The sequence below is a fragment of the Euprymna scolopes genome, chromosome 12 (genome assembly GCF_053919585.1).
Source record: "Euprymna scolopes isolate OS-2025 chromosome 12, ASM5391958v1, whole genome shotgun sequence".
Lineage (NCBI taxonomy): Eukaryota > Metazoa > Mollusca > Cephalopoda > Sepiida > Sepiolidae > Euprymna > Euprymna scolopes.
In genome coordinates this window covers 55,906,593-55,932,323 of record NC_136493.1, presented here as the reverse complement: position 1 = coordinate 55,932,323, position 25,731 = coordinate 55,906,593, and the positions used below count along the sequence as shown (strand labels likewise).

The following is a 25,731-nucleotide window of genomic DNA, read 5'->3' as shown; positions in this document are numbered from 1 at the left end:
CTATTCGCCTATGCATGAAGTATTGTTGCCACATCTGGGCTGGTGCATCTGTCACTCGTCTTTCAGTCCTAGACAGGGTTAAAAAATGTCTCGCACTAGCAACCAAACTTCAACTTTTGTCCGATCGTCGAAATGTGTCATCTCTGTGCCTGTTTTACAAGTAAATCGAATGTGCTCTGATGAACTCAAACCTCACATTTGATCAATGTAACCTCCAACCATCTTCAGGTGTATCTTGTCGAACTTGGGGAATGTTTATATCCAACTCGAGAATCTGTACAGAATTAAATAAGGGGCTTCATTCGAAATTCAAGATATGTCTGAAGAAGGCCAGAGGTTACATTGACCGAAACATTGTGAGAAGAACAGTCAAGATGAAAACAATAATCCAAATAACACAAAGATAACCTTATTTACTGTTGTATTTCTTTTTAGTTTTTTATTGTTGCAGGTTTTTGCGTCCACGAAAAATATGATTTAGTCTTACTCTAACAATAAGTGACGCTTTGCATTTATTGATATTTTTTTATTTTGTCTTCATTGTCATCTTTTTTTATTTCTTAACAGGAGTCCCATTATACAACTGTAGAATCCAACCAGAAAAGACGGTTGTCAATTTTGATTATCATCATAAAACGTTTGGGAATCTGCCTAGGATTTTAGAAACGGGTGAATATCTTCCTTTTAAAAAATGTTGGTTGGTTGGTTGGTTGTTTTTGTTTTATGGCATATCAACCTTTTTCAGGTTATTTAATGCCGAATCTAGTTATTTTGAGGAACGATTTTTAATGGAGTATATTTGTTTTTTAAGTTGGATTCTATTTAACCCATAGTTGGGACCTAACAGGTACTACCACTCCGGGTCAGAGTGGACCTGGGAGCTATGGTAATTAAAGGGTGCCTCCACACTCCCCAAGGCCCGCAAGGTGGGGCCTCACCATTGGATATAGTTTTAGGTCATATCCAGGACCTTTTAAAAGTGTAATTTTTTTAATACATGTTGGATTTAAATGGACAATACGATGCCGCCGTTCAATCTCAAGAGACAATGAATAACCCTTGTAAGAATAGCTGCATGTGTAATTGTGAGGCATGGATCGACACTGCTTGAGTCCAGTGACAAGGAGAAGTGCTAGACGAATGGAAACAATACCAAGATAAGAACACATACAGCACCTTGGATTCCCAAATGGTCACCCATTTTAGTACTAACTAGGCTAAATGTTGTGTAACTTTGGTGGTCTAATGGGAACCGGTGTGTCAAACGTGATTATGCTGTATAAATGGATTATACAGAATCGTTATTTGCATATAAGGAGGAATCATAGATTGAGTCTCGGTCAATTCATTTTTATTGTACCTTTTTTTTTTTTTTTTTTTTTTTTATCACCACTTATCAAGGCCCGGAAGCCACTCAGGGATAAGGGTTATTGCAAGTACATTACGTTAGTGTGGAGATTTGATGAAGTGTTTACTTAAGGGGGCGGTTCATTAGGAATTTGTTAACATTGGACTTGAACACATCCAAGTTGTAGTCCGGTGGGAAGCAGGCAAACGGAACAGAGTTCCACAGGCTATTTACAATGCCTCTCCACGGGACAGAGTTAGACACCAGGGTCGTTTTTTAACATGGAGAAAAGGTACAAAAATAAAAAAATTGTCTCAGTCGTGAAGGACTGTTCCCCCACTGAAAGAGAACAAGAAGTGTAAGTGCAGCATCTGAAGAACAGATGGTATTTATTTGCTCCCCCACTGAGCAAATTAGGCACAAGGCCGTTTTTAATGTGAGGTAAAAACCAGCTCCCCTAAAAGGGGTCACTCTGGTTACCAAAAATAATAATTGTCCCAGTATAGAGGGTTTCCCCTCCATTGACTGGTACAAATTATCTTAAGTGCAGCATCTGAAGAACAGATACTACACTTTGATCTTGGCCAAAAGGCCAATTTGTAATTTTTATTGTAGATAAAATAAGTTATCAATATGCATGAATGAAGGAAATTAAAAATGTTTTTTTTTAATGTTTGTTTGATTACAGAAATGCTGCCCTGGTGTGGTTTACTAATTGACACAAAATCACTGAATGTAAAACGGGACTACAATTGTTACATTGGATTAGGTAAGCATTTTGAGGGCCATACAGTTTGCCTTCATTCAATACTGTTTGTAAATCTTTTTCAGATCATTTGGACAACATTAAAATTTTATTTAAATTTGGATTTGATTTTTAAGTTATTCTTCATTATGTACATGTCACTGATATTGTTTTACTCTAACAGGATTACAGTTTTCATCCTCACCACTAACATACTTTGCAATCCAAGGGTACTTCATGCTAAATTTGATGGAATTCTACACAATAGTTTTGGAGTCCATAAGTCTTGATGATTATTATTAGTAATCGACAAAGGCAAGAGTTTGTCAAGCATGTGTACAAAGTGTGCTGATGTATGAAAGTGAAAACTGGCCAGTAAGGCTTGAGGACTTGCATTCCATGGATGGAAATGATATAAGAATGATATGATGGATGTGCAATGTGAGTGTTAAAGATAGGTTTAGATCTGATGATATCAGAAAAAAAAATTAGATCTGAACAGTATAGGGAGATGTGTGCAGAACAGGAGACTCTGTTGGTATGGTCATGTTGAACGAATGGGCGAGAGTTCTTGGATTAGTAAATGTACAATAGTTGAGGTAGAAGGGTCAGTTTGCAAAGGTCACAAAAACATGAGAGGAAGTGATAAGAATGGACTTAAGAAAAAGATGGACAAATAAAGACCTGGCCAGAAAGAGGTTTGGAAGTCAATTTTGAAAAGCCATTGAACACATTTGAGCATGTAAAAAATGAACATTACACCAAATATGATGATGCTGTAGTGTAAATTTGTATCTCTTATAACCAATCTGTCCTCTCAATGATGCTTCATGACTTTTTTATGGTACGTCTAAGTGTTTATCGTTAGTAATATCCCTATGTATATAAAATGAACTCATTTTTTACCCTCTTATTTTGACCTTAATAGGATTGAAAATAAAGACATTTCATGCAAATGTAATATGCACAAACTGCAGCACATTATCTGAGGTGTGTTATAGGCCTATTACCTCTACACTTCCTTGATAATCGTAGATGCCTATATTTTTTCTGGTGAGAGTTCACTGCCAAAATCGGTTAGAATCAATGGAAATTGTAAAATCTTTTCTATCTAATAAATTCCTCCTACCCTTGCTACCACTTACACCGTTGCGGAATCGTTCACAATGGACAGTACGAAGAAACACTGGTTTGGGTTTTCTTTACTTCGTAGTTGCTTTAAAAAACTGGAATGGCATTTTAACGTTCCTTTTCATTCTATGTTTTCTACTGGGTCAAACACACCATGGACTTAACTGATTTGAAGGTTTATTTATGCCATTTTTTCTTTCGGTTTATTTTGTTTTGTAGTTGACTAAAAAAACTAGAATGGAATTTTAATGTTCATTTTCTACGGGGTGAAACGCACCATTGGACTTAAGCAAATCGAAGGGTTATTTATGCCATTTTTTTCTGCTTTCCGCTGTGTTTTCTTTTTTTTTTCCAAACACATTCATTTTTCCTGATTTTCGCTTTTTGTTTTTCCAATTTATTTTTTAAATAAGTTATACCTTTGTTTCCTGTTTTTTTTTTTGTTGTTTTTCTTTTTCTTTTTAAAATAGTTAACCAGGATTATTACTCCGCTCATTCTTTACTTTAACCCCCCCCCCTCCTCACACACCTCCAAACAACCGGGCAACGCCGGGTACCCCTGCTAGTTATTTATAATATTACAATTTTTGCTTCTTTTTCACACATCCATCTTCAGAAGGGTGCTTCCTGATAATTTTGATGCAATTTTGTCAAGTACTATTGGAGCCTGTAAATCTTAATAAGTAGTGATAGTAATATAAGTTTTACAGTAAATTTCAGCATTAGTTCAGACAGTTGAGACTTTAGTGTATCTCAAACCAAAACTTTATGATTTCAAATTTATTTTGGAAGAACAATTAGCCATTGAATTATGACTGTTTACAGCTTGTTGGAAATTAGAAAATTTGTTTTCCTGCTATTGGTTCTGAATTCGATTATCACAGCATATAATTAAAAATGCAGGTTTACAACAAGTGCAAAATCGATACAGATGTAATTTTATTTTATGGTAAATGAAAATGAATTATAATGAAATCAATAATTATTAGATCAAGCTAGTCTAAATATTGGGCAAAATCCCATTATCCCTTGAAAAATGCACAAAAATGACATGAAAGCACAAACTTGACTCGCTATATAACATTCATTTGAAGAGCTTGAATCGTTTTGATATGATTCATGCTGATCGAGGCTGCCAAAATTTATTGAAAGAAAAATCTTGCTTTAGATGAAGCAAGATTTTTCTTTCAATAAATTTTTTTAATTGACTTTAATAATCAATAAAAAATTCAGATTTGAATCATGTAAAACAGATGGAAACAGTTTAATAATAGAGCAAAAATTTATTAAATGTTTAATTCACTAAAATTTTGAACTTTTTTTTGTGAAAAGCAACTTAAAATTTAAATGAAGTCCCCCATACTGACAAGTGGTTATTTTTCTTTTAGATTGGATTATCTTTATCTGCATAGAAATACATGATATCAGGCATGCAAAATTTGAAAAAGGAAATATATTTTCTCGTTGATTTCACCAAAGATAGTAATCTAAATTGAAGTAGAAAAAACTGTTAATGCCACAAAAGAAAGAATTGTTCATTTATAAAGTGAATAGATTACATTTTGTTTGCATGTAAATTTTATGAAAAACAATCCAAAAAATAAACGCGATATCACAAATAAATTGAAATTAAAGAGAATTTTTGAATTGGAAAGAAATTTCAGTATATTTACCTTTTTATATTTTTTATTTTTTTTGCACTCTAAACTAGGCTGGTTTGTGATACCTACTATATATAGTTGAGGGGGGGGGAATCAAAATGTTATAACAAGTACAGTTAAGAATTGAAAAACAAAATATAAAAGAGAAAGAATGAGTACTGATAATTGATCAAAACTAACTTTAGTCTGCCATGTAGAAGTGACTTCCCAGCTACTCAGATTGATTTGTGTTGATATTTTCAGTTTTTATGGCCATTTTATTAATCCATTTGATTTTTCTCACTACCATTATTTAAATATTATTTCAATTAGTTTTTTTTAATAAGAGGTTAATGTAGTTGGCTTGAAGAATTGTTTAGTGTGTATATTTATAAAAGGCAATAAAATGCAGAGGTTTAATGGATTGATACAAACTGAAGCAAATTAAGACATAAAATGGTGGAATTAACTATGTGGAGTCACCTTGTATTAATATAATATATACGTATATTTTTTAAAATTCTTTTATAACATTGTATTATGTTCTTACGTGTGTCAGTGTCATTTGATAGAAGTTCTGTATAGAATATTTCAATAATTTTTCTCTTTAGATGTGTTTCACTTTGGTTTAAATGTGCATCTGGGCACTGTTATAAACAGGAGCAGTTTTGCAGTAATTGAAATGAACCTGGAATTATTTTTTTTCTTTTGTTTGAAAATCTACTGTTATTTAAAAAAAAATTAGATTATAAGTAATCTAATTTTTTTTCTCTATTTCTTCTCCCCAGGTGTTTCAGATACTGTAACCATTAACTTGATACCACAAATGGCTGCCACTCTTGGCTACAGAATTCTGAAGTATGTCTTTATTTTTATTCAATTTAAAACATTTCTCATAAAACAAAGAAAAGTTTCATAAAACTTGGGAATTTGTTTTCTGAAATTGACTTATTTATTTACTATCAGACAACTATGACAGAGAATAAAAATATATGTATTTTTTTAAAACTTTTTTTTTGGTTACCACTTATCAATGTCAAAAGTCATTCAAGAATAAGCATTAATGAGATGGAATTGTTGTCAGTTTTTATTTATTTATTTATTATAAAATTGCTCCAGGCAAGGTATAAAAGCATTTGAGCTAAAAAAAAAAAAATACTACTTCAAGGTAAAAAACTAACTAATGATAAGTGTTAAATGGATTTATTCTGACCCAGAAAACAACAATTCTTCCCCCTTTCTCAGAAATATTGCTCTCAGAATTTGAGGACAAAATAAGAGAAATGAGTTACGAGGTTGCCGAAAGTAAACCCAAATTCGACTTGGAAGATGAACTTTATGAGAGGGCTGAGAATGATTGGTGATGTGGACCAAGTTTGAATATTTCTGGGGATAATTTATGACAGGAATCTGTTGACATTGGATTTGAAAACAACCATGTTGTAATCTGCAGGGAAGCAGTTACATAGTAATGTGTGCCACAGGCAGAAGCTTTTGTAAAGAAGTTCCGTTCATTAAAATTTCACCTGATACTAGGTACACGGGGAAAGAAAGGAAAGTTTTTTTCATTGTGGTAAAAAGACGAGTTCTTGCTATAAATGTCTTATAGAGTGCACTCCTGTGTACTACTACTTCTGGCCCTGAGCCCTATATTATCATTTGTTTTATTTTTGACACTTACAATCTGTTATATCATAGAAATTACTTCAGGCTAATCTGAAGAATAGTATACTAGAGTTAATAAGAGTCTCACTCCATTAATATACATTATCCATATTTACACGACACCATAGCTCCATTTTAGGTGATGAATACAAAGTAGTCTGTTAAAAATTTTTATGTTTTGCATTTTTTATATAAACTTGGATATCTTGCAAACATTCCAGACATGATGTTTTTAATTTTATCCTTTCTTGTGTGTTTGCTACCATCATGTTGTGTGTTTGCTACCATCATGTAAACTTTTTATCACTTATTTTCTTGCTGTTCCTGAGGGAATTATCAGATTTTTATCACAAATCACCCCATTTTCTAATTGATATCTTATTTCTTTGTACTGTCTTTCCATCCTGGAACAATTTCTCAATATGTTTTTTTTTTTATTATTCTAGATGTTATTATACTTAGTACTGGATCATATTTAGTTTCAGCAGCTAATCTATCTAAAGACAAAATATCAATATAAAATGAAAGAAAAAAGAGGAAAGATTGGAGAATAAAGGGGGAGAAAAGATTGAACAATATACGGACCATTGCATCATCTTCTGATCATTTGGAAATCTTCAGAACTGGATGCAATTTTTTGTTTGATTTTTTTTTTTGTCATTGATTGCTTCACTCGATTAAATACTTTACATTTTCTTTTACCCAAACCCAATCTCTAACTCCCCCCTTCCCATTGGACAGTCAATCAGACTTTGTAATGACATTCATGGATAATGCGTTTCTTTTTTTTTTTTTTTTTAGTCATTTGTTACTTCTGATATCGTAATATGTTTCTCTTTTTTCACTCCCATCTCAGTCCCTTGAGTTGTTTTATGGAAATTTTATGAGGATGAATCCCTTACCATAATAAAATTATCTTATGTATAAATTTGTGTTTAACCATGTGTCTTGTTGTTCTTGCTGTATGCATCACTTGAGAATATAACAAGGAGAACTTGCCTTGAACCAGGCAACAATTGTTTAATATTTTCCCCTGACAAACTGTTAATGAACTAAATGTTATTGTATTTAACTTTTTCTCAATTATTCTTTTTATGATGAACTTAGTGTATATATGGTTGATATGTGTGCAACTAAAAATGGAAATGTTTGAATATCAAATATTCTAATTTTGTAGCACATTCATTGTCTTCTGTCTTACATAAAAAATTGAACTTAGATTAAATTTGTTATTTTACTTTTCTTTTTTTTTTTTTTTTGCTTAGGTGTATAAATCCAAAATGTATGACAATATATTTGGATAAAAAGGTAAGAAAATATATCTGCTATTTTTTCTTTTTTCTTTTAATTACTTTAGCTTTCAACATAAAATTGAACTTAAATCTTTTTTATATCCTTGCAATGAAGATGAAATGAAAGGAATTTGAATATTTTCTTTGAATTAATCCATACATAGTAATTACTTTTTTAAAAACAATTGGTTACCATTTTTCTTATTATTCTATAGAAATATTCTTCTTTTTTAATTCTTCTTATATAGAAGTAAAAGGACATTATTTTATGATCTAATTTACATACATGTTTGTGGCGTGTGCATGTACTCATGTATAAATATGATAAATATAAAATACCACAAGACTGCTTTCCTGCTGACTAACGCATAGTTGTCTTCAAGTCCACTATCAAGAAATGCTTGTCGAGCTGGCATCCTAAGTTATCGTATCCTGCACTTTCCATTTATCACTACCCCCCTCCCTCGCTGTATTATTTATCATCTAATTGACAATCTCATTAATGGCTCTTAATTAATGGCTTACTGGCTCTTGTTCTTGATAAATGGTGACTCATTAGTATGTAAAAAGAGCTTCATTCATTTAGAAATGAGTTGAATCAACAGAGTGAGAAAGGCAGGAAAAATATGTAAATGGATGATTTGTTTAATTACAACTAATTAGAACAATTAAAACAGGATCTTTTCTTTCAAACATAACTGAATTCCAAAATAAAAATAAGCAAATGTTGATTAACTCACAGTATAATAATCGATCATATAAAAGATGATTTCTTTTGAGTCTTAATCATCTATAATGTACCTATTTACTATGCCTCCCCACGGGACAGAGTTAGACACCAGGGTCGTTTTTTAACGTGGAGAAAAGGTACAAAAATAAAAATTGTCTCAGTCATGAAGGATTTCTCCTCCACCGAAAGAGAACAAGAAATAGAAGTGCAGCATCTGAAGAACAGATGGTATTTATTTGCTCCCCCACCGAGCAAATTAGGCACAAGGCCGATTTTTAATGTGAGGAGTGAAGGGGAAATGGGGACCAACTCCCCGGGGAGTAGGGGAGCTGGATAGTGACAATTGGTATGAAGGGTTGCCCCTACATTGACCAAGGTCTTATATGTGGGGTCGCCCCCACATATGGTCTTTGCCTGCAGTATCTGTCGAAACAGATACTACACTTTGATCTTGACTAAAAGGCCAAGAATGTAATAAAGTCATCTATAATGGATAATAAAGTCAGCATATGTTTAAGCCAATTTAACACGAATTTGAAAGAGTTATTCCTACCATAGTTATAATCTCTGGCTTAACGTAAGCTGTTTTCGTTTTATGGCATATTAACTCGTTTCAGATTATTTAGTGTCGAATTTAATTATTTTCTTAAACTTTTTTATTCTTCAAACTTTCAATATATTAAAATGTTTTATATATGAATAGCTTGTTGCTTAATCTATATATTTTTTAAATAAATTGTCTGTAAATGTGTTACGCTCTCAACCTAAAAATATGTAAGGTTGATAACTATCTTGCATCAATGAGAGTTATCTACCCTTAGAGACTGGAAATCGGCCATGACAGTCATATATAAAGAAAAGTATCTTGCAAAGCACTGAAATATCATTTGCATCCAGTTGCTTCTAAGTTATCATCCAACTTATAAATTTGTTTAATTAATGTGTTAAGCTGCATACTTCGTCTCTTGATTATTTTCAGTCCATTGATGAATCTATAAATAGCTATTACCATGGCATAATGGATAAAGTACTAAGTAAAATTCAGTTCTAAGTGACACCTTTCTGAAGGTTGAAGGTTCAATTCTCAGTATGGACAATACTAAGAATACAGTTGTGAATTACTTAAGACAAGTTCTTGCTGTAAATGTTTTCTTGACTGACAGAATGAGAGCATCCTGTGGATTAAAATAAATGGTTTAACAGAAGGATTTCCAAATTTGACAAGATATACCTGAATAAGGCTAATGGTTACATCGGCCGAAACAATATAAGAATAAAACTCAAGATGAGAACAGTAGTCTAAATAATCCAAATTATCAATCCTCATCTAAAAAAAATCAGGAGGCAAAAATTTCTTCAGCATTTCATTCACTAAAAGTTTCAATAGATTTTTATTTGTGAAAACTAACTTAAAACCCTATTCCTCCCTATTGATGGGCAACTCTATATTTATATGCATAACGATGCACAATGTTACACACACGAAATTTGAAAAAAATAACATTTTTTTAAGTAAAAAAAGCCATTGAAAATAGTAAACTCAGTTACAGTAGCTTGAAAACAAAAATATTAATAGCATAAAGAATTGTACATTTAAAAAGAAAAATAATATAACTTTGTTTATGTTCAAATTTTATGAAAATGAACCAAAAAAAATAAACTAGGTATAGCAAGTTGAAATTGAAGAGAATTTCCCTACATTTACACTTTTTTTTTTTTTTTTTTTTTTTCAACTATAAACTCGGTTGGTTTGTGATACTTATTATGAATGCTTATGTGCTTGACAAATATTAAAACTAAATGTTTCCTCTTATGAATTCTTTAAAGAAATTTTCCAAGAAGTTATTAAATTGTGAGTTTCTGCTTTGTCTTTCAGATCAACAGTGATACTACAATTGCGTGGAATGTTTTTAATTGCTTCTACTTGGCTGCACATCGGTTTCATGCCTTCACTCAGAGGTTGAGCAGCAAACAACAAACGGTTGACAGTGCACGTTTCTTTTTCAGTAAGTCCAGTTTATCTTGTACGAGTTGTATGAAACCATGGACTGCTAGATATGCATTGACAGAACACTAAAACAAAAGAATTGAATTTGTTGGTGTACATATTTATTTCTATTAAGGCAAAGATTGTTTTTAATTGTGTTTGTTTGTATACAACCTAGAATCTACATCACTTGACCAATCGTCACCAAACATGGTTATCTAACTTAAAACTGATTTAATTTTGAGATATCTACTTATAATAGCCCAAAGGCTAAGGTTATGAAAAAAGCAAAAAGGTGAAAGTCAAATTTTTAGCAATAACTTTGGTTCTGTTCATTGTAGAGATTTGATTTTATCCGAACGTGATGTAGGAATCTTATGTTCTTTGATTTCGGCAACCACTATTGAAAATTTCAACCTGATCAGATAGTTTTCAAATATTACTATTGGATAACATTGGGAATACTTTATACAGTATGGATAAGTAAGATCCAGGAAAGACTTTAATCTATCTTTTCATAGTTATGTTCTTGTTCGTTTTAGTATAAGACTAAAGCTTTATCACTTAACTTCAATGATCTAACAAGAACTAATGTGTCAATGCACAATGTTTTTTTTGCTATATCACTGAAGTTAAGTCATGTTATTACTTATATGGGTGACAATTTGGAAACACTGTGTACTGTAAGCAAACACTTCACCCATATGTACAAATGGATACCAGCCTTACTGGGAGTATAACTGGCAACAGACTAGCATCCTGCCATAGAAGAGAGGAGGATTCAAGCCATCTGTTTACTTAATCCTATAAAACCAAGGGTAATTTATATAAAGGTTGCAGCCATGGAAAAATGCAAAATAAAATTTGTTTCGGTATTAAAAGTAGTTTTATGTTATTTTCATTAAATATTATCTATGTATATAAAAGCCAAAATGTGTGTTAGTGTGTGTGTGTGCATTTTTTGTGCATGTCTGGCAAAGTCTTTTTTGGAGGGAGTTCTCGGGGGTGGGGGGTTACTATGTCTTAGAACTTTTTATATACTCCTTAGATTATAATATCTACGATTTACGAAACGACGTTGGAAATATCTTTTATTTCAGCGACTTTTATCTTACAAAATTCGTGTTGTGAATTTGTTTTCTATACTACTACTACTATGGCGTGATATTTGACCAAGAAAACCATACATTGACATTCAAGCACCTGCATTTTTAAGCGTTTATTTTCAGCAGTTCTCAAGTCTCTGCCTTCGTGGCATCATGCTAAGTCATCAGACTATTAACCTCAAGGCTTCGGGTTCGAGCCTACCTCCCTCCTAAAACATTTTTTGTTGTTTTTATTTTTTTTGTTTTTGTTTTTCCGATTGTTTTTAACAAGTTTAAAATCGTTTTTTTAATATTTAAACAGGGTTATTCACTTATGTAGTTTCCATTTTGTTTTGATCTACCCCTCCCCAACACACACACCTTCAAACACCTGAGCAACGCCAGGCACCCCTGCTAGTTAATAGTAAATATTCCATGAGGGACCATTTCGAGTTAAAATTTGAGTTTTATTGTTAGATAAACATGACACCAGTTCAAATTTGGTCGCCATTTTGTTTTGCTTCAGCTCCTCTTTCATAATATTGACACTTTTCAAGCATGTTTTTCTCAGTTTTAGATTTGAATTGGATTTTTAATGGAAATGATTCAGCCTGATTTAGTAATGTATGACGAAAGCAACAACATAAAACTACTTTTAATGTCTAAACCGATTTTTTTTTTTGTTTTCTTCCATGGCTGTGATCTTTATAAATTACCAAACCAAGATTAAGCACTGACCTTTATGTTCTTTCAGACTTTGAAAAGAACTTTACTCATGTATATTTTATAAGCCACAAGAAAAAAAACCCATAAAACAACTTTCATGATCTTTCATTGCGAAGGGTGGGAGGCATTATTTATGCTATCAATTGTAAGCAGACGCTATTAGACCCCAAACAGAAAAGGACATGAAATTTGAAAAAAAGTTTCTCTTAATTACACTGTACTTTTTAATATAATAAAATTTTCTCTTAATTCCACTGTACTTTTTAATATAATATGCTCAAGTATTTCATGTTCATATACATGTTATCAGCTTTCACACACATTAAAAATGAAGTCAGCAAAGATTGTGATTGGTGATTATTCTAATGTCACTAAGGTACAAAAATTCAAACTTTAATCATTAAGGATAATAGCTATCAAGAAACACCAGAAGCAAGCCATTAATAGAAAATATGAACAAATGAACTTTTTACCCCATCAAATTTGCCATGAAAACAAAATCTTCAAACATAAACATTTAATGATACAGAATCAGTTATTTAGTCGATGATAGTACATATAAGTAACTCTTTATACAAAGTATGAATTGTAATATATCTATGTATGTAAAGTTGGTATGTGTTTATTTTTATATATTTTTATGTACAGGATTCACTCTTAACTAATTAACCAATCATGAATTTTGAAACAAAGCTGCTAGACGAAAGGGTGGGAAATGTGAGCTATATTCAGTTTAATTTAGTTTTATTCAAAAGAGAGCCTCCAAATTTGGTGAAATGTTAACAATGGATATTAAATATCAATTAAATATTCCTCAAAATTTTAGTTTCTTTGCAGTATTTTAAAGGATATTTTAAAAGATATGAGCACAATCTCTGATTTGAAAATTCAAATATTTCATCTCTGCTTTAAATTTCATCTAATGACTGTTAGACCCCAATTAATCAAGATACTCCAAATTTCACTTTCTTCTTAAGATCCCTTAAGCTTAAGCATTAAGTTTTAAACATTTTCTGGAATACACATCATGTAATGAATTTTGATCAATACTGGAATAAGGATTAGAGTGTAACTTGCTTTACTTATTCAAGTATTAGTGATCGCAGTGGAAGATAACTCTTGCTTTACTTATTTGAGTAAAAGTGATCGAAGAGGGAGATAATTCATATTTTATGATGGTGTTCTCAGTGGGAGATAACTCACGATTTTCTTATTCAAGTGGTAACGATTGCAGGACAGGCAACCCTTGCTTTACTTGATTATATTTTTATTTTCAGGAGCAATCCATTTTATTGCTGACCAATTTTTTAAACATGTCAAGACAAAAATGAAACAGGTTTGTACAAGTTATTATTTCAGTGGTTCAAGAAAAAAAATAAAAAATGTAATTGTTGTCATTATCAGTTAAAAATCAGAATAAATTTTATTTGATTACCATTGACAGTTTTTTTTTTTTTAATTTAGAGTTATTTCACTTGATTGTTATTCTCATGGTAGACTGAGTTCATATCTCTGACCTCCCTCCACTTCTTTCCCATATAAAACATTCACAGCAAAAATTTGTCTAGCAAAAGCTACTGAAAAGAAATTTTCTTTCTTTCTCTGTGCACCTAAAACCAAATGAAACTACCATTAGAGTTTTTTTTTCTAAGAATTTTTCATTGGCAAAACACAATACCATGCAATTGTTTTTAAACTGACTACAACATGGTAGATTTCAAGTCAAATGTCAACAAATACTTACTCGACTGTTCTTTTGAGTAATCAAATTCTATCTATAACCCTAACCCCTCTTCTCGTCCGAGGGCCGGGCCGCATCCGTCGCTATCCTGGTTCATGGGAGCATACTTGTGATGTACTTCTGGCCGTGTTCGTCGCTCCCAGCTCACAGGACCATAGATGCAACTCAGCAGGGCTACATTCTTACTTGTCTAGTGGTGGACTCCTCAAGGGTGACCAGACTCTCACTGGTCACTGGAAAATCTCTTCTGCTGCTCAGGGCACACGAAATGTGCATGACCCTAAGTCTGTGTGGCAACATTGTCGATTTCGGTCGTCACTCTGGTTTCGTGCTGGATCCAGTCTCTTTCATCATCTGGCGTCAGGGCATACCTAAAAAAAACTGCATCTTCATTTCAGGCCGGCAATCGAGAAAGAAAGAAAACTCTGGGACATTCTCGTAAAAACCAACAAAATAATTATTCCTAAATCGTTCTACACTTGTTTCAAAGTCGAGTTCCTTGATCCAAGCTTCATGATGCAGGTTAAGTTCCTCTAATTAATTTCCCAGCTAAGAATAAGAGCTTTTCAACTTAGCTCTTATGAGGTTCCCCCCCACCCCCTCCCCAGGCGAGGTGAGAGCGATGTGGACGCCTCAAATGCCAGTCAGTAAAAAGGACTAAGGACCCTAACTCCAAAAAGTCAATCGTTTTTATCAAATCAGAAATTCCTCCTTCCCCCTTTTTGGAGTTATTCTTTCTTTTTCTTCCCTTCCTCTCCCTCTCTTCTTTTATCCTATTAATTTGTACTCCCTTTTTCTTTTTTCTTTTGTCCCGAATCTTCTCCCTCATTAATGACCATATCTCTCCCTAAGTTCAATTTATTTATTTATCTGTCCAACTAACTTATCATGTAATTAGGAGTTATTAGTCACCCCAACTGTCTTCCATATCGCTCAGAGGTTTAAAAAACAACCTTTTCGTTGTTGATAGATGTCAATTCTTGTTTGTCTTTCTCTTAAAAATCCCACCCCGGCCCTGATGTGATAAGCGATAACTATTTATTTCCATGAGTGATTCGTCATCTGAGTCAAACATTTTCGGCTGGCGACCCTTTTTCCTTTTTTTTCCTGACCCTAACCCCCTCTCCTATCTTCTCTTCCTCTATTTGAAAAGCAAGATCATCTGGTGTCGCCAGGGATCTCGTCATATATCTATCTTATCTATCGTGCATCCATCGTCCACCTCATGTGATTATTCATCGTCCAACCAAAAACGCATTAACTCTTATCCTTGAGTGGCTATTGTCCTTGGTTTTTAGTTTTTGCATGCTTCAGTATTTTATATAGAAATGTTTTGTCAATTTTTTATTTTTTTTTTAATGATTTAGAGATGGAATTTCGTAGAAGATTGAACAAGAAATGATGGGTCTAATTGGCAATAAAATGAAGAAAAAAAATGAACAACTTATTTGATGTACGTAAATGTGTAGGAGGGAAGGCTTGGCTGAAAGTGATACAAAAAGAGAATTTATTGCCATATGGAATTTTTTTTTAACTGCAAGACAGGAAATATTGTGGAAGGATGGATCAGTGCTTGGATGATGTTTGAGAAAATTCTTTTGGATATCTTGTGTTCAAGCTAGAGCTGGCAGAAGATAAAAAAGAAAACGGTACAGAGAGAGGAGAGAGACAGACCGCACAGTAGTAATGAGGAGTGACTGAAGAAAATAAGTAATGGACAGATTCGATGAAATCTTAAGATTCTTTTTTTCCTCTACTTTGTTTCACCCATTCATTTTTATCAGCAATCAAGAAGACATTTTTTTAATTAATTTAATTTAAAATTGATAAAACAAAATCTGTTGTTTTAATTTCATTGGCATATTTGAATATAATTTTAATTTGCCAATCTTTGTATGTTGACTTTTTATTTTTCTCTTCCAGATAAACTCCGTTCAAACTTACCCGTTTTCAAAATTGGAAAATAAATGGTTTGTAAATATTGAATATAATGTATGAATTGGTCTTGATAAATGATCTGAAGTTGCTCTTAAATATGTGTTTTTTATGAAAATTTTATTTCATGAAAAATAGTTATAGCAACAAATTAAACAGAAACAGACCATTTAAATGGCGAACCATCGCAGTAACAAGTATATCTCTGTCGATCTCCACTTAATTTGTGATTCTTAATGATTTCGTTAGAAAACAGTTTGAAAATTGCATCACAGTTCATTCCTGTTTGATATATATCTAGTATATAAAATCAAATTGTCTGAATTTTCAACTTCAGAACAAAATAGTATTACATATGACGGATTGATAATTGATTTTGACTAGTGATGTCTTCCTTTTTGTTCCTGTACCATGTTTTTTTTTATTATTTTGTAAATTATGTATTTTGCTTCAGTTTCTTTTAAAAATTACTTAAAATTGACCCAGAAAACTAATAAAATGGATACCATTTTTCCTAAAGCCTTAAAGAAATTAGTTTGCATCATTCATAAAGAAAATTCATCATTGTTGTGCCATTTGCTAAGAAGAACTTGGTGACTCTGCACTGTGTTGATGTTTCTATAACAGCTGTTACATCCAGCAACAAGCTCCCTGGGGGAATAAATGATATGTTATAAATGATAAAACATCCCCTTCAGATCAAAGGGTTGGTATATCATTGCTTATGTTTGCTTGATGTGTCTTGTGTCAATTCTCAGCCTCATTACTGGCAGACATTATTACCAGCAGGGACTGTTCTTAGCAATACACATGGCCATTAAAATGCTTTGGATAATCACAGATTTCAAGGGGTTTCTGCTAAAATAATCATATTTAAAAACCAAAGCATTTTAAGTCTTTAAAATACCACCGTTTTGTTCAGAAATGAATATTCTTTCAAATGAATTAATAAATAATAACATACATTATATATTTTTAGAATTTTAAGCAAATAAAGTGATAAAAATGTGAACATCATGTAATGACCCCCCCCCCCCCCCCGATTTGTAAACACTTGTACCGTGTTTCTGTTAAGAATTTTTTTATGTCATTTTTAATAATTTTGAGTGTCCGAAATTCATTTGACCACTCGTTTTTTTTGTTGTGTTAAAAAAGATTTCAAAAATGACGAGTATGGAAAATTTTGAAAAAGATTTTCTTCGGACACTCACTATTAAATAAAACAATCTTTTTACTATGTTTATTCATTAAAAAGGTGATTGGGTAGTGTTTCCTCTAGTGGTACGTAGCAATTTAAAAACATAATATCTGAAAAAATCGTTATGAATTTGAATCAAGACTTTTGTAGTATTAGTAATAGCAACACCAGCAGCGATAGCATGGCATAAACAGATGTTTTGTTTTTGTTGTTCATTTTTATTCCATATCGATTTTTTTTTTTTTTTTTTTTTTTTTTTTGAAAATCTGGTTATAAAAAAAGTTTCTTACATGTTTAGTTAGAACTATTTTGTTATCAACCATACAAATATTTAAAAAAATTGAGTAGTAGTAAATTTTAAAATATTTGAACAAGCGAAGATGTGAAATATGATTGTTTTGGTTCACGTGTACGAACAGTACACACTTCTAATTTTCGTCCTTTAAAATATGTTTTCAGTGAATTATTATCAAATGGAATTACCAGATTATTAAAAAAAAAATTAAATAAAAAAAGAATCAATATTTAAATATTTGTAGGAGGTGCTCAGTTAAAAAATAAAAACGGTAGAAAAAGACATGAAATGTAATTAAAAATCAAAATAACATTAATTCAAAATTTGTAACAATTTGTCAGCTTTAGCAAAAACTTGGTTCTTTTTTTATATTTAAATAGAATTTAAATACTTGATATTTTTCCAAGAATCATGTTTTCTGTTAGTGACGTCACTGTTTTAAATAACATTTATTTTTGTCTGTTTGTCATAATTCTTGTAAAGTTTCACAATGGATATCAAACACCCTCTTAAACAAAACAAAAAAACTCGCTTAATTCTATGTCTAATCCTAGGTATGAGTGGCAAGCCTCCTTTTAAAACCTTTAGCCTTAACAATAACGGTAAGTGGCTGAGCTCCCCACTAAACAAACTTCCTCTGTGAGCTCATATAAGCGTTAAAAAAAAAAGCATAAAAAACGTTTAAAGAAAAGTGCACATGATTAATCTCTCATAAAAAAAAAAAAATTGGTCAACTGTCCTAAAACGCTAGGATCGTCTTGAAATGGTGAATTATTTTACATTTATATGAAACCAACCCCCACTCTAAATTTTAAAATTGTTTTTGTTTTGTTTCTATCAAGTCTTCAGGATGTTCACACATAATTTTCCTTAGCCCTATCATTAACCCAAAGTCAGAGTGGCAACCTCCCCACCTTCTCATAATTGCACAAAGACCCTCTTAAAACCATGCATAATCGCCTTTTAGAAAACAAACAAAAAACACCCAGGATTTATTTCTCATAGGTAAAAAAAAGGGAGGGGGGGGCGGTAATTGCCCTAAAACACTCGAATTATTCAAAATAGGAAATCATTTTACATTAAATTTTTAAAAAATTTTTGTTTATCTTTTATTAAAGTTTTTCAAGTTGTTCACATGCAATTGTCTATAAAGGTAGAATCACATATTTTGGAGAGGTGGTCAGATGGGGGAGGGGTAACAGAAGGTATTAATCTACAATAATACCAAAGAAATATTGCAATATATTCATTTTTAACCAATCCTAGATTTCGATTTCAGTTTTTGGCACATAAAATGCATTACAATTCAAGTTCTCTAACTTCTTTTCTTTTAATGAATACATGGCATTTTTAAGCAATCGCAGCATATTTATGTGCATTTACTGCAGATTATTTGGAAACCATTCATTTTGGGAGATTTTCAGTAGCATATTCAGATTCCTAGCACAAAAATACACTTATATGGTAAATTTCATTTCTTAATCTTGTGTTTTAACAAAGATATGACATTTTTACTGAAAAAGTAGTGTAAAAAATGTGACGAAATGCATATGGTCTTAAAGAAGGAAAAATATGCAAACGTGTGAGGCACAAAAATAATCATAACTTCCTTGATTTTGATTGGATTTAAAAAATTTAAAAAAATTCTTTCGTAGCTCATCAAGCTATACATACCAATATTGAAATATTTTAAGCCATTTAAATTTTTTCATGTGTATTGCTAATGTCTGATGGAATTGAATGCTATATGAAATAGGTGAACAACACATCATTTCTTTTTTATAAAAATAGAATTCTTTCATTTTAATATTTGAAGAACCATATCTTCAACCCATCGACGAAATGTTGCGCCCCTCTTCCTGTTCTACAAGTATTTTAATGGTGGATGCTCTGACGAACAAAAGCCCTTGTATGCCCTTGACGTGAATACCCCCGACAAACCCAACAATCAGCAAAATCCCACCCCTACACAGTAGAGATCATTAAATGTAAGAAGGCCTTCTACTCTAATAGTTTCTTCCCCAGAGCTGCTAGACTCTGGAACTCCTTTCTGGGTTCCTGTTTTTCCAGCTGTACTGACATGCAGAAGTTCAAGTGTAATATTGCTGCTCAACTCCCTACATAATATCCCTGCAACTTATGTACTTGATAGTGGCCCCCTACATCAAAGTGGCACTGTGCTTTGTTAGAGGTTAAAATGCAAAAAAAAAAAAAGAGCTGAACTGACATGTAACCGAATTGAATGGAGTCTAACTTCCAACTTTTCGTAGCCTACTTGAACAGAATCCAAGTTCCAACTGTTCAGGATAGACTATCTACCTTCAATTCTCTTGATATCAAATAGATTACAATTTTTCCCTCATGAAAAAAAGAGAGAGAGAAAGATAGAAAGAGATAGATACATATTAAAAACAAAGACTGAAAATTTCAGATCTAACATTTAAGCATGTGATTGATGATTTTGCAGGCTATCACTACTTTGCCAGCAACAATGCTTAAATGTCAAGTCAAAAAAAAATTTCATTTCAATACTCAATCCTTCTCAATCTGTAAAAAAAATATATACATTACACAGACAAAACCTGTTTCATTTTTAAATCCATTTTTTTTCTTTTTATTTACGTGTTGTGTGTGTGCACGCGTATGTATATATATGTATGTATATATATATATATATATATACTCTGAAGTTTGGACCACTTTTACTTTTTAATTGATATATTTTTGCACTGCTTATTATATGTATTTTTGTATTTGTCCCCATTTATCTTCTTTCTACTTAGATTATCGACATCCTTGCTACTACTACACATAGTCTATCTCATCTTATTACTGAGATTATTATTACTAAAGGCATTAGCTTTATGCCAGCTTTTTTAAAATTTTTTTTAATTTTAGATACTGGCTCTTTCTTCTATTCTGATGAAAAGCATTTGACTCCAAAATGCCATGGCTTAAAGAAGTTCTTTTCTTTCTTGATCTGATGATGCAATAAAGTTTTATTTAATTTTAAATTCTTATCTTTTATTTCTTTAAAATATAAATTTTTATTTATACAAACATTTTTGGTTAGATATATGTACACATACTTCAGGTTTAGCCTTATTTAGGTTGAAGCCATTAAGTCCAAATTTACCAAGAAAATGGAGAATTATTTTGACAAGATATTGTACAAACACTGAGAACAAGTGATCATGTGACTGCAATTATTTTTAATTTAATGCCTAGTTTTGTTGTAATTTCTATTTATTTTTTTATTTTTTTTTAATATATCTGTTTATACTTTTTTTGTAATTCATAGACTCCACCAATCACTCTGCAAATCTTGATTCCCAACTGACCTACAACTTTTATAATTAGATTCGCTTAAAAATAAAAGGAATAATTATAGAATTACCACATTTTTATTAAATCTTTCTGCTTTATTTTAGGCTGTGTTTTACAGCTTTCTACATTGAGCTTTCACAACATCAGGGTCAACATGTAAAATTGCATTCCATGCTGAAAAAAGCTAGCTTTCGAGGAAAATCTATGTTGGTAAGTAAATCGTTTTTATTTTTATATAAAAGCGGCAATATTCTTAACAAAAGTGACATAAAAAAAATTATGCTTTGCCAATGTTTGCACTATGTTTTCATATAAAATAACATCTTCATGAGTGAAATTAAAAGAAAAGTAAGAAAGAAAGCTGTTAAGATTCAAAGTTTATATAGCATTTATGGCATGGAGTGAATGAAAAGTTTTTAAGTGACATATAGTCATTAGAATTTAAAAGATACGTTGCTGGATGTGTATTGCTATGAGTTGGGAGAGACTCATGTGTAGTCACCTCTATAGAATCTTAGACTCGTTAGTAATTCAATCTCTATCGAATTTCCATAAAACAACTCAATGGACCAAGGTGGGGGGTGAACTATAGAAACAGAATTACGATATAAGAAGTGAAAGAACGATTCAAAAAAAGAAAAACATTATGTATGAAAGTTGTTATAAAATTTGATTGTCCGACAGATGGGTGGATATTGAGGTTGGATAAAAGAAAATGTAAAGTACTTAGCTGGGTGAAGCAATCATGATCAGTAAATAAAATATCAAGATTTCCAAATGATTGGAAAATGATGTCATGGTCTATTGTTCAATCTTTTCTACTCTTTATTACCCACTCTTTCTTTCCTTTCATTTTATATCAGTATTTTCTCTCTCACTTCACTGCTCGTTTTAGTCTTTTCCTTTGTCGAATTATCCTCAGTCTTTAGGTGGCATGTTAACTATTCATTATAACTCTTTTGTGAATCCTCTAGTCGCTTGACATAAGCTCCAAGTTGATTTTTATTTTGTCTTTATGATGCAGGCCAATGCATCAAGTTGTATTATGATGATTTCATAATCCTTCGCCATATATTGCATTGAAACAAAGCATGTTTTACAAAATCCATTTTGGTTCCTGTAGTATTAGTGATTTAAACTTATTTTGATTTTAATATGGATGTGAAAATATTTGTAGAATTTTGCGCTTATTCATATAAATATCGAGATAATCAGATTCATTTTTAAATCTACTTATTCATATAAGTAAAATATATAAATAACATAAACTTTTTTTTTTGCAAGTGAATCTCAATTTATATTACTGAGTCAGATTTAGATATGAAAATATTTGTGTCTGAAAAGAAAATGTTATTTCTTTTCATGTGCATAAAATTTGCTAAAAGTTTTTATCCCTTTATTCATTTATTTTTTACATAATGGAGAAAAAAAAAATGTAGATTGGATTCAAAATGATATTAATTCAACAATTGATTACACAAATTGAATTGACCAATTTAATATTTTGTTAAATGATGGTTGTTTTTTTTTTTTTACATTAGATTGAATTTGTGAGTAAAAATAAAAAAATATATATCTATTAAGATGACATAATGAATGAATCATTTTGATCTAATACCTAGAAAATGCTGGGTATATCTACTAATACATACAATGTCATGCAAATGTTTACAAGATATTACAAAAAGGTTTCTTGATGTATTTCTATCACAAATTAATGAAACTTTTACTTCTAATGGCATTGATGTTTTAGATTTTTCTTTAAATAGTAAAACAATATTTAAGAAATGCAAAAGTTGACAATATTTTTATCACATCAATGAAAATTTATGAAGAGAAACTGAAATTCAAAGAAAGAACTTGCAAAACTTGTATGAACTAAAGGAATAGTTTCATAAAAGATGGAAAAATATTAGTCAAATATAATGTAAAAAATTTGTAGACAACTGCTCTAATCACTTTGATGCTGTAATTTGCAATAACAGTTAAACTACAAAATATTAATAGATTATTTAAATAATGTATTGTCAACTTTTGTGTTATGAAACATTATATTTACTTTGTGAATTATTTTTATTGATTTTATTTTTACAAATCTTATTGTCTGATGTGTATTATGAGCGATAAAAGTTACATAATTCTATGTTAGAAATACAAGAAACCTTTTTGTATATGATGTCAACTTTTGTGTGGCATTGTAGATAAAGATAAGAAGTATAGCAACTGGCCCTGACGGCATTCCAGTTATAGTGCTGCAAAAGCTCCAACCAGAACTTGCCCCCATACTTATAAAACTGTTTAAGCGTTGCCTTAAGGAGAAGTGCTTTCCAACACGTTGGAAAACCTCATCAGTATGCCCTGTATTTAAGAATTCAGGTGAAAAGTCATCTCCCTCTCAGTACAGACCAATAAGTCTCCTGTGTGTCATGAGTAAGTTGTTGGAATCCATATTAAATAAAGAAGTAGTCAACCACCTCAACAGAAACACCCTTCTTAGTGACATGCAATATGGTTTCCGCTCTGCAAGATTTACAGCAGATGTGCTAACAGTTATATCACATAGGATTAGTGAATCTCTTGACAAAGGTTTCCTTTCCAGGGCAATTGCTCTTGACATATCAAAGGCCTTCGATAAGGTATGGCATAAGGGCCTACTTCACAAGATATCCAGCTACGGTATTACTGGAAATGTTTTCTCAATCATTAAATCATTTCTCTCTGATAGGTTCATAAGAGTAGTGGTTGATGGGCAGAAATCAGAGGCCCACAGTATTAATGCTGGAGTTCCCCAGGGGTCACTTTTAATGCATCTAAAACCAAGCTTCTATCTTTACATCATCAACGCTCTGATCCCCATCTGGCATCAATTGAAATGGATGGATCTCGTCTTGGGGAGGCTTCATGTTTTGACAAGCTTTTGGGTTTGACATTTACTCCTGATCTGAAATGGAACACGTACATCAAATCTGTTGCCAGGGACGCTGGAAAAATGGTGGGATCCTTCTACCGCTCCAGAAGATATCTCACTACTGATGCAATTCTCTATCTGTATAAAAGCCAAGTACGTCCAAGGATGGAATACTGCTGCCACATCTGGCCAGGAGCTGCTAAAAACAGCCTATCCTGCTTTGACAGAGTACAAAATAGACTTTGTGGTTTGGTGTGGGATGCCCTTTTCTCTTCCCTCCAGCCTTGGATCCAAAATACATCCATCATTTGATTTCATTTTTACAAGTTTTAAGTGACTTTTCAAAATAAAATGAAAACTTCTTTTTTTTTTTTTTTTTAGTCAACCAAAAGAAAGAAGATGTTGCTGCAAACCGTTGTTGATGGACCATTACAAAATGCCCTGAGTTTAATGAAATGATTAAATATTTGTTTTTTTTTGTTTTTTTTTTAATTTATAATCGCATTTTACAAAACTACAACCATACAATCATCTCAGGAAATAATGTCATGACAGTAAAATCATTTTCCACCCAGCCTTATGAGAAATAACTAGAAAGAGATTAATGCTATGCAAATTTGCTAAAGCGTTTTTCCTCGCATGAATTCAAAGGTAGTTTGTTTTTGTTTTTTTGATTAATTAAACTGACTTTAAACTTGGTTACTGTGATCCCATATCCTAACTGGATTAATTAATTATGCTGTTTATGCAATTAGCATAATCAAATTAACTGACTTTAGGTTTAAAGAAAAATCAAGGATTGAAATGATTTGGAGATTAAAAAAAATAAAGTCAGCAGCAGTTACCTCCCTTACACATCTAAAATGTGTAATTTTTTGTGTATATTTTATTAAAGAAATTGAAAAATAGTCTTTATTTTTGTTTTTGTTGTAATGTGTTAATTGAATGGTGAAACATAAAACAAATAAAAACGATTTTAAAATGATTTAAATTTCTTTAACGTTTTAAAAATTATCTGTTTTATATTTGCTTAACCAAATTAAAAATGTTTCTTTTTCAGTTATCAATATTTTGGAAGTTATGAGTTGGAAATTCATCTTGTTATCATCCGAAATATTCTCAGTAGAAACATAAGTGTGGGCACACAGAATTGAAGGATGAAAACAAAAATGAGTTATTTGTAATTATGCAAAAAAACTTTCATTTACATTTTTCATAGCATTAGTTTTGTAAATTGAAATTTTACCTAAAAATTAAATCATTTACATTCGTTTGAAAAAAAAAATGGTCTGTTTCTCAGTATCTGTTTCAATTTGGAATTTTGAACACAATATGGAAATAAACTAATGAAAAAGCATTTTTATACTTTTTAAAAGTAGTTACTAAACCACACAAAGAAAAAAAAAATAGTGATTTGTATTTAGAAATAAATATAAGAAAAACAGGAAGGCATGAAATAAAGTTTTCGAAACCCAAAGAAAACACAAAATTAGAATTTCTGAGCATTAATTTTAATTGCAGTGATTTCACAAAAGTGTAAAAATATTTGGAATATCATCCCATGAATACTTCGGATAACCATAAAAACTGTTAATTTAGGCATGAAGTTATTTTTCTTGCATCATCAAAAAACAAACATTAGAATTGTTATAATGAGAGATTGTATCTTATATTATTTACAGTCAAAGTAAAACTTTAAATGTACAACAGATGGCAGAAATCTAGAAGTAGTTCTGCAAGCAGCAGCCAGAGTGTTGACAGCTTACAATTTATGGTTTAATTTCCCAGCTCTGTGCTGATTGATACAAGCATTTAACTTCTTTTCTGGCTTGCCTAATCAGAAGCCATCTCTCAAATGAGCTGAGTACACAACCAAGTTTGATAAAAGAAAGTGTCTGTTAGTAGTAATACACACGGACGAAAAAACGTTTTGGATAATCACAGATTTCAAGGTAGTTCTACTAAAATAGCCATATTT

The 25,731-nt window shown here is 31.5% G+C and overlaps 1 protein-coding gene across 4 annotated transcripts in view; it reads left to right on the top strand.

Moving 5' to 3' along the window:
* The window catches only part of LOC145291292 (telomerase reverse transcriptase-like), a 159,098-nt gene extending 134,437 nt beyond the window's left edge, over positions 1–24,661 (top strand). For all 4 annotated transcript variants that reach the window (XM_080136959.1, XM_080136960.1, XM_080136958.1 and 1 more), the window contains 9 exons: positions 568–669; positions 2,037–2,117; positions 5,653–5,722; positions 7,795–7,837; positions 10,428–10,557; positions 13,627–13,685; positions 16,014–16,060; positions 20,950–21,055; positions 24,135–24,661. In XM_080136959.1, the coding sequence (XP_079993085.1) occupies positions 568–669; positions 2,037–2,117; positions 5,653–5,722; positions 7,795–7,837; positions 10,428–10,557; positions 13,627–13,685; positions 16,014–16,060; positions 20,950–21,055; positions 24,135–24,212 (716 nt within the window). In that variant the 3' untranslated portion in view covers positions 24,213–24,661. The remainder of the gene's footprint in view (positions 1–567; positions 670–2,036; positions 2,118–5,652; positions 5,723–7,794; positions 7,838–10,427; positions 10,558–13,626; positions 13,686–16,013; positions 16,061–20,949; positions 21,056–24,134) is intronic.
* The last annotated feature ends 1,070 nt before the right edge of the window (positions 24,662–25,731 follow it).